Source organism: Quercus suber, unplaced genomic scaffold (genome assembly GCF_002906115.3).
Source record: "Quercus suber isolate HL8 unplaced genomic scaffold, Cork oak 2.0 scaffold_102, whole genome shotgun sequence".
NCBI classification, from domain to species: Eukaryota; Viridiplantae; Streptophyta; class Magnoliopsida; order Fagales; family Fagaceae; genus Quercus; species Quercus suber.
Genome location: NW_027069567.1, coordinates 611,720 through 622,106, shown reverse-complemented (window position 1 = coordinate 622,106; position 10,387 = coordinate 611,720). Strand labels below are relative to the sequence as shown.

Sequence of the window (10,387 nt, the reverse complement as noted above, 5' to 3'; positions counted from 1 at the left end):
AGGACTACATGTCATGAAATAAGTTGCAAAAGAGATAAGTCTGTTAAGTAAATAAACCAAGTTAACAAAAATAATAATAATAAATAAACCACAAAATTGTTCCATATTTTAAGGGTTTACCACATAGGGTGATATTTGCAATTTACCCAAAAAATAAGGATTTGGATTTTGGAGTTCAAACTTCTTGTATAAATAACTTGAATAAAGTAGAAGGAGTTTATTTATTCAAGAAAAAAAAAATTACAATCTTGTTAATTCTATAGTACCATACAGCATCAAGACTGAGGCAGTGACCAAATCAGATTCCCCTATACGAAGTACAATAACAGAAAAACATCAAGTGCTCGACCATTGTTATGTGGGATATATCTGAATTGAAATCATAGGCTAGTATTTGCATCACAACAGCTATGAACATCTTTGAGAACCGCTAATTCTAACCACAACTTCAGGAGTCCATAAGGCGTTCCATGACCAATTTGATTAGAGCGGGAGCATCAGCAGTGACTGCAACCTTCACTGTGGGTTTATCAGTCCATTCAGTGACTTCACCAAACCTGGTTCATTGCAAAGAAAGTACAAATGAATCAGTCGGAGCACAATAGCTTTCTCTCCTTTTCTTTTTTTCTTTTTAATGACTAACCATTTTTTTAAAGTTAGTTTTTTCTAAACAAAAATTTCAGGATACTGAAACACTATTTAACTCTACACTGTTTTATCATAAAATTCATTATTATGGTCAGAACCCCATTATCTGATACAGGAATGGGATCCTAATGCAATACAAATAAAAAAACTAACTCAATTCAGACTATGTGGTCTGCAAAGGAAGTGCGGAACCAAAAATAAAGCAGCTGCATCTGCTGATTTTAGGTGTCCAAAAGTCCTACCTCTTCTGTTTTTTGAATAATATTGTTAGTCCCTTAGTGATGCCACTTGTCTGGACTCTAACCACACCCTCTGTGTAAGTCATAAGTGAAGGATCAACAGCTGCAAGCATGGTTGCTGGATCATGAAGATAAACTCCTACATCAAGACAAAAACTAGCATCAGTAAATTAAACAATTACCTATCAACTCCCTCAGTTTCATCAACTCTTTAAAAAATAAACCAACCTTTTATGTTGTATGCATCGTGGTGATATGAAAAATACACGTCTAAGATTTTGCACAAGTACTGAGCAAATTTTCCATCTGACCTTGTCAACTTCTCTCTATCAGCATCTATAATGTATCAAAATTGATGAATCAAATTCAAAGCAAATCCAAATGACAAAAACAAAAGATCAAAGCGAAAGAGGAAAACAAATATCATCAAATTACAATTTTAAGTTTTCATTTCATATTCTGATTGGCAACTCTACGTACAAAGCTACAACATTGTTATAAGGTGTGCAGAACAAACATATAACCCGGATAAAAAGGTCATGGTTATATTTTTTAAATATAAAGGGTAACATCTTACAAGAAAAAAGATGGAAGATTTCTTAATTCTTACAATAAAATATGATTAACAGTGCATAATACCGATTTGCCAAAAGTACCTGTGAAGACAACTTGATGAGTAACATTTATGCCCACAGCCACTACATCTGCTCCACTTGTGAATACAATATCTGCAGCATCTGGATCGCCAAAAATCTGGCCATCCAATTTAAGGGTTAGAGAGGGAAAGGGGGGAGAGAGTTGGAAACCACCACAGGGCGGGAAGCATGTTGGGGAAAGTGAAAATGGACCAGTGAAAGACGTCAAAGATCTGCTCAAGGAAAAATTATACTGATTGCTCCATAAACTTTGTTTCCCAGGCTTCTTTATAGTCGATAAGTATTAGAAGTACGTGGTTCATATTCCAATAGCTTAAACTTTTAGGACAATCGATAATTTAACAATAAGTTCAAGAAGAGATCAAGTTATCAGAAAAGGATTTCTAAAATTCTGAGGACAAAGGCACCCACACCCTCTATCTCCGGCTCTTACTAAGTAGGGCAGCAAAAAAATTGAGCTATACAAAAGGCACCTCATTTGCGGGTTTGGTAGGCTTGCATGTAGAACAGCTCACTGAGCAATGTACATTTTGAGTTTATGAGTTGGAAATCACAGTCTGAATACATAAATTTCGAGCAACTTACATTGGCTTCTGATGGGGGATTCACATTCCCATTTACTAAAAAAGCACCACCAAGAAGAACAATCTGCCCAATGTTCTTTGAAAATTCAGGATCTCCTTGGATAGCCTACACCAACGGATAACATAATTCAAAATATAATGGATAATATTCAATATTAGAGACCACGCTAAATGATCAGGAACTCTAACCAGTGCAATATTTGTGAGTGGGCCTAGTGCCACAACCGTGACTTTTCCTGGATGAAGTTTTGCTTGCTCAATGAGAAAATCAGCTGCTGACTGTTCAATTGGCTTTCCTTTTGGTGGAGGGAAATTTTGGTTGCCAAGTCCATCTGTACCATGGACGAAACCAGCAATGCGCAGTTTTGCGTTATTCTGTAAAATGAATAAAGAAGAACAAGAAAATTCAAATCATACATCAATGTCTACTTGTAAATGAATGATATGTAAATAAAAATGTGATGGTGCTTCAAATTAAGAGTTGAAATTATGTGAGCGAAACTACATAATCTACAATACAATTTCTCCTGGAACAAGTTTAGCTGTTATCGTGAAAACTCGAAGTCAGCTTCTTCTGTGAGATAACCAGCTTTAAATGATGTTTCCAAAGAAAAATCATATTTATTGCAGCAAATGAAGCTTTAACAAATCGTTCAAAGAAAAAAGAAATAAAGAACAAAACCTTTTTTTTTGCTCTATTTACAAAATTAACAAAGGGAAATCTCAGGTTGTCCTTTCATTAATTTTACTCATTTATGATACTACGTAGACTCTAAACACATATCATAGAGCAGTATGAGTTCAGCCTTTCAATCATCATTAGGCACATAAGCAAAGTATGATAGGTTCAAACCCCCCTTTTTTTTTTGTGAAAATATAAGAGGATCCCACCTGAATTCCCCAATAGATTTCCCCATATATTTTCCTGATGCAAGAACAAGTTGGTCTTCTAACTACCAAAACTATTATCTTTTTTTTTTTTTCTTTTGATAGGTCGGTATTATCTTTTATTAAAATAATTTAATAAAAAGTCCTATCAATGAATAATTTCGCACATCCTTCCTCTTTTTGAAAGTTGTCATAAACAAAAAAAATCACAAAAAGACAAAAAAATGCTCAAAGATACAAATCTAAAGAGCCACTATAACATAGGATCATGGTTTTTTGTCTGTACATACAGTGATTGAGATATGAGATCCTTCAGCCACTGGGATATCTGTCCTTCCTGCAACTTCAAGCTACATCACAAACATATTGGAAGAGTTACTACGATCAGCCTCAAAGGAAAGAAGGGGGGTGATTGTGAAGGAAGCTGCAGACTATTTAAAGGAATACAAAGCTGCAAACATATGCATGGAAACCACTACTACACCTGAAGCGGTATCATGGACGCCACCAAAACAGGGCTGGTACAAAGTTAACACTGACGGGGCAACTTTTGATGATATTAAGTGCTGTGGCGTCGGGGTGGTTATCAGAAATGAAAGAGGTGAAATAATGGGAGCACTGAGCAAGAAGTTTGGGCTGCCTCTGGGTGGATTGGAAGCTGAAGCAAAGGCCATTGAGGAAGGTGTGACGCTCACGTGGGACCTCGGATTAAAAGAAATCATTGTTGAAAGCGATGCACTGTTGGTGATAAACTCCCTGGCAAAACAGAATGGGATGCCGAGTTCTATAAGAAAAGTGGCTGAAGGAATTTTGGAGGATTTGAGGAAGTTCAATGCTTGGGAGGTTAACAATACCCATAGGAGTGGCAATATTGCAGCTCATATCATGGCTAAGCAAGCCAAATGTCTGAATGTATGTAATATCTGGGTGGAGGATACTCCACCTAGTATAGTTACTCAAGTTCAAATGGATGTAGTCCACTGTATTTCTATTTCAAGTTAATGAAAGTTTGATCGGACTGTTTATCAAAAAAAAAACAAAGAGTAAATCTAGAACTGACCACTGGCCTTTATAGCCAAGTGGTACTTCTCTGCCTTCCAAAGTCGGACCATATCATAAAAAGATTGGCCAAAAAGTTATATTTCACCCATTCTCCCTTCCTTTGGTTTGTAACTTGCAGAAAATTTTAATGAAGAAAAGGGAGAGGGGAAAAGGCCCATAAATGGAATGTCACCTACTTTTCTGTACATATCATAATTTTCACTGATTATTTCTTTTTACTTTTTTTCCTAAAAACTCAAAAGTAAAGCAGTATTAAGCGCTTGATCCCCATTTAAAAACTACTAATAATGTATCCTACAATAATTAGTCAACGTACTGTGGGTATTTGACAAACAATAAGGTGCAGGTTATGCAGTATTTATAAAGGAAGGAGTACTCTTTTTGTACACTATTCAACAGATGATGATTATGACAACAGAAAAAATAGCCAATCATGCATTAAAAAAATTATTTTTTCTTAAAATTCAGATTAATTATCAGTTTGCAAATCAAAGGAAACACCAGAAAATTCCAAAGAAAAATTACCTAAGAAAATGGCAGTTAAAGATGAACAGTTTCTCATGTATTGTGCCATGTCATAAAGAAAAACAACTCAGCAGAGAGGAGGGGTGAAGTACAAGAATTTGTTTCCTGCACTAATGAATTTTAGCCCCCAGTTAAAAAAAATAGCTATAGAATAGCCCCGTGGAGACATAATGCCTAAATGTTACTAATAACTTAATGAAAACAATTATAATAAGAAAGAAATACAAGATCAGTTATGAACAAACATATTTGGTATTTGGATTTAAAGAAAAAATAATTAGAGAAGAGAGTTCGAGTTCAAATTTGGAGGTACTTACTACTTTCTTTTTAAGATATCTACTGTTTGAAAATGGAAAATCTTGGGACACCAGTCATCATTCCCCTTGGCATATCCTTCCATAAAGTGAGGGCAACAAAAAATCAGCAACATCTGTAATTTGGGGAGACATCACATGGAAGCAGAAGAATCAGCATACTGAAATCATGCATAATGTGTGGTGCATTTGAAGAGAATTTTCCTTTTTTCTCCTTTTAGCACCAAATATGAGGGCCTTCAGTAGCTAAATTAATTTGCAAAACTGCTAAAAATATGTTTAGCACGTAATTAATCTATGAAGGATGACCTTTCACCACCAAAAAAATACAATTTCCCTCTTCAAATCAAAGATTTCATAGCGCATTCAATTACATGTAACAGCTAACAAAAGTTTCATTTGTCCATTTTCTAATCCTCATTTCCAAAATCCACACTCTCTTACTTTAAAATACAAGCATAAAAATCATGAATGCAGATGACACCTACATGACTTGATAAAAGTTCAAAAACCCAATCATTGTCATCCTATTTCATATGTGCTTTTGCCGCATTGGGTTGTTTTTCCTTTGTGGGCTCATATTGTAAGCCCGCCACTACATGTCCTTCATAGACTTGTGTCTTTTGACAATATTGTAAGGTTAGAACTTAGAAGTGAGAAATAGTTCTCTTCATAAATTAGTCTGTCTAACTAGGAAGATATCTAAGTAGTCCAACTTGCTTGAATACAAACATAAGTGGAAATTTTTCACTTCAGGAGGACCAAATCTCACGTGGGTCTCAGTTTGTATTCCTACTGGTCTTCTTTGAATTTTGTAACACTACGTAGTGTTATAAAACTGGCAGGATCTTGATCTTAGTTCTATACTGATCTTTGAATTTTGATGATTTTATTAATAAAGTATATTTTATTTAACGGGAAAAAAGATTTAATTAGATGTGCATGCCCCCCCCCCCCCCCAAGGGGGAGACTTTATAAGAAACAGTGAAAAATTGTGGGAAAAATTATTAATTAGATTATGTTGTGGACAAAGAGAGTTAGTCTCCATACAGTTCTTTCTTGGACTAAATTTATAAACCAAATAAATAAATAATCAAATTCAGTTCTAGGTTGTGAAACTTTGACAAACAGACTTATGAAATGCAGGGAATGGTAGCACAAGTGTCTGATTTGGTTACAACATGATTGATTATGTTAAAGTTTGTGGAATGTGACATATATCAACAGGTGATTTTTCTAAAGGTCATATTTAGCACAGCTTTTATAAAGTGGAGACAATAAATTTACATATAATAATTACAAAACATGTGGCAGAGGCTTCTGCAATGAAACTCTATGTATGTGAAAAAAGATGATATGAGAGTAAGAGACTATTAATTTTGATTAGTACAACACATGATCCATAAGTTGTCCCTCTATATGATAATCTTTAACACCTAAAAACATTTTAACTTGCTTCCATTTTTTTTTTTTTGGATAGCTTGCTTCTAATTTGAATGAAGAAAAATAATCATAATAATGTTCAAAAGTATTATTTATAAAGTCTTTATTATTTTCATATGTATGTATCACTTATGGTGGACAAAATGGACCGAAGTGGACCAAACTAGAGCGAATGAACCGACGTGGACCATAATGGACTGATTGGACTGAATTCGACCAAATGGACGGAAATGATCCAAATTTGACCAAAATGGACTGAAGTGGACCTGATGGACAGAGGTAAATCAAAATGGACTAAATTGGACCAAAGTGGACCGGAATTGACCATCATTCTCATCAAGCATGCAATAGTTGTTGCGCTCAACAAGGTTTGGTCATTCTCAAAAAAAAAAAAAAAAAAAAAAACAATTGCAGTCTCAGTAGCTGTTTCACCTAAATCAATTAAATTTGAAGAGTAAAAAAAGGCATCTATCTTTTCACAAAATCTTTGTAACAAGTGGAAGACTGGTTAATGGAAGGTGCATGCCTGAGCAGCCTTTGTAAGAAACAGTGGAAATTGTGGAAATAAAAAAGAATACTAATTAGATTATGTTTCCTTGTGGACAAAGAGAGTAAGTTTGCATACTGTTCTTTCTAGAAATAAATTTATAAACCAAAAAAAAAATTAATGAATTAAATTCAGTCCTAGGCTGTGAACCTTTGACAAACTGACTTACGAAATGAATAAAATAGGAGCAGTAGTCTCTAATTTGGTTGCAACATGATTGGTGATGTTGAATTTTGTGGAATGTGACATAAACACCAACAGGTCATTTTTCTGTAGGCCAAATTTAGCACTACTTTTATAAGGTGTAGAGAATAAATTTATATATGATAATTACACAACAGGATGTAGAGGCGTTTGCGATAATATTCTATGTATGTGAAATAGATGAGATGAGATGAGAGTAAGAGACTATTAGTTTTGATTTTCCATAAATTGTCCCTATATATGACAATATTTAACACCTAAGAACATTTTAACTTGCTTCCATTTCTTTTTTGGATTATGGATGGCTTGCTTCTAATTTGAATAAGGAAAAATAAAAAAGAATGACAACAAACATCTGGGCTTTAAGTTAGCTTGGCCCCTATAGCATGGAAATCACAAGTTGCCTAATAGCCACAGGAAAGCATATCTTTCAAAAAATATATATATATCCTTAAGTTGAAAAACTAAGGATTGAGAAATTATTTGTAACAATCTTACGGTTTGATAAATATTTAACCATACTTATTTTTCAAATGCCCATTGATGTATTTTTTTGGTTTGCTCCATTGCTATATTCATATACCCATCTAGACATGCAAGAATACCTGCACATGAGCATTAAAACTTAAATGGCAACTCATAGCACATGCAGAACTAAATAAAGTAGGGCACACCAACCATCACCAGAGGTCTGATTCGACCCATTAGCGGTATATTCCACAAATTTTTTTTTTTTTTTGAGAAGTAAAAGTGGGATTAGACACAAGTCAATAAATAAAATTCAATTACATATCACCACCATATAAGCCTAGCCTCCTCCTTGATGCAGGAATATATCACATAACATGGATGATGATGACATGGCAAGGTGATGTGGCATGAGTAAGTGACATGGCACAACACCAACCAAGCCTAAGGGCTGAATTTCAAGTGTCATGTCACGTCACAAGCCAAGCCAAGCCTCATGCCACTTCAATATGCCATGTCATCAGCATCCATATTATGCATACTCCTGCATCAACCTCCCCCAACCCCCACCCAGGTTTTTTTTTCCCCTCTTTACTTCTTCCCCTTCCAATAACCCAATTTCATTTTCCTACCATGGAGATCTTAAAGAGAGGTACCGTATACCAAAAGACTAGCCAAAAATTTCCATTTACAAATTTGTGGATATCTGATAAACAATCTTTAGCTAATGTACCTAAAATCAGTAATCAATATATTTTAGATATCTGATAAACAATAAGGACCAAGTTAGGCAGTTTATATAAAGTAAGGATACCTCCTCTATATATAAACTATGTGATAGATGGTAATTATGTCAATAGTGGGGAAATCAATAAATTTAAAATCAATCATGCAGTCAAAGCTGTTAAAATTCAAGATAATTACAGCTTGCAAAATGAAGGAGGTACCAGTCAATGCCAAAAAAGAAGTACTTAGAAAAAGGAAGAAATTTCTTTCCAAAGAAAAGAAGGTGAGGTCAGAGAGAGAATAATTGAAAGATTGAAACAAAGATGGTCATTATAATTATATAAGTCAATAAAACATAAAACGCTTCTCTCGAATGAGAAAAGTGACAAAACTCTTTCCTTTTTAAGTAATAAAATATACAATATTAACTGGCCAGTCCCTTTTTTTAATAAAAATTAAAATTTAAAAAAAAAAAAAAAATGGTGGCCTGTAGAATTGGAGTTATCTGGAATAAACTANCCAGATCCAAAGTGGGTCATAGTTATTGCTGGAATGGGTTTTACAACTAGGCAATTTCTTTAATACAAATAAGATGCACATGTTTAATACAACTTAGATCCGTGGGTCATAGTTATTGGAGATTTTTTCCATTTTACCATGTTTTGTGTTTTGTGGTTCTGTATACAGTGTTTGTATGTTGGAGGAAAGGGTATGATGTAAGCATCTGGGATAATGTTTTGTGGTTTTTGGTGAGAGTTGCATTATACTAATATTGCCATTGATTTAGTGTTCCCTGTGGTTTTTGTTTGTTTTTTTTTTCTTCCTCTTCACTTACTGGGATTTGGGGGAACAAGGCATGATTTGCACACAGTCATACGTGGATTCCATATACTTGTCACCTAAATTGGCATTACATACATAACCTTGGATTTTGTTGTTTAGAAGTGTTAATTACATGGTCTTGGATTGGTGTAAGATGGCTGGGGATTTGAGAACGTGGGATGATGATTGTGTTGATGAACTATGTGATATTGTGTTTGGTGAATTCTTGCTTGGTAATTTTGCGCAAGGTGGGCCCCATGGTGGTGGCCCAGTTGGGCGAGGATGGAGGAAGGGTGGTCGACGGCTTTGGGGTTTAAGAGCTGAAGTGTGAAAGGGAAATAAGTTAGGGAAATGTGTTTTGAGAGATGAAATGCAAACCAAAAAATGAAGGGCTCTCCGTGGATAACTGTTCTGTGTGCATTGCAGAGTGGTCAGCCCGTGGGTCCCACAAAAAGGTGAGTTTTTTTTTTGAGTTTTTAGGCAAGAAACTGAACTGGGTTTAGTTGCCAAACAAGGGTGGGAGTGTTTTGGGGATTTTTAAGTTATGAGAAATGAGTGATAGGGAGACGGGTGACGAGTGATGAGTGAAGAGATTTGAGTGATGCGTGATGAGTTACCTATCACTCAGCAACCAAACAAGGCCTAATCCACTCTGTCTATTCCTCTTCTCATGGGTCGATTTACCAAATGCACAACTTGAATTGGTCGAGTGGCAGAGCCCTCACTATCTCTTTTCAATCCTTCTACCAAAAATCCTAATACCCAAAAATTTGAACCAGTTCAATCTGCACCAGTGAATTCTTTAGGGTTGCAGAGCTGGCATGATTAAAGCCCTCATCACTGGTGCAGGTTGACTGTGTTTGTTAGGGTTCTTACTAACAATTGTATCAGGTATGTGTGCTTGTGCTCTTTGAAATATTAGGTTTTTAGTTTTTCAATTTGTTACAAACTTGCATTTGCATTTGTGTAAAGAGAAGTTCACAGTTTCAAAAAACAAAAGAATGTACCTTCCTAATGAGGATGAGTTATGTAATGTAACGGTCTTTTGTTGTATGTTAGTGGGCTATATATATTGGATGTTGTATTGGGTTTTTCTTGGTTTTGCATTTGGTATTCTATTTTAGTTGACAACCACATTCCCTATGTTTTCTGTACGAAGAAAATGCTCACCACATTTTAATACTGATTAAGTTTACTTGCTGCAAAATTGTAAAATTTTGTATTAGAACTAAATTTATTAACAACCCATTGATATGATATG

The 10,387-nt window shown here is 34.9% G+C and overlaps 1 protein-coding gene across 1 annotated transcript; it reads right to left on the bottom strand.

Annotated features, from left to right (window-relative positions):
- Positions 1 to 289: 289 nt before the first annotated feature.
- LOC111984586 (probable uridine nucleosidase 2) lies at positions 290 to 3,365 on the bottom strand (the record flags this gene model as incomplete). The annotated part of the gene is made up of 7 exons (XM_065774920.1): positions 290 to 557; positions 891 to 1,026; positions 1,116 to 1,223; positions 1,544 to 1,640; positions 2,129 to 2,233; positions 2,317 to 2,502; positions 3,306 to 3,365. Coding segments are annotated over 7 exons (801 nt in total), but the record flags the coding sequence as incomplete, so codon positions are not given.
- Between the last annotated feature and the right edge of the window lie 7,022 nt (positions 3,366 to 10,387).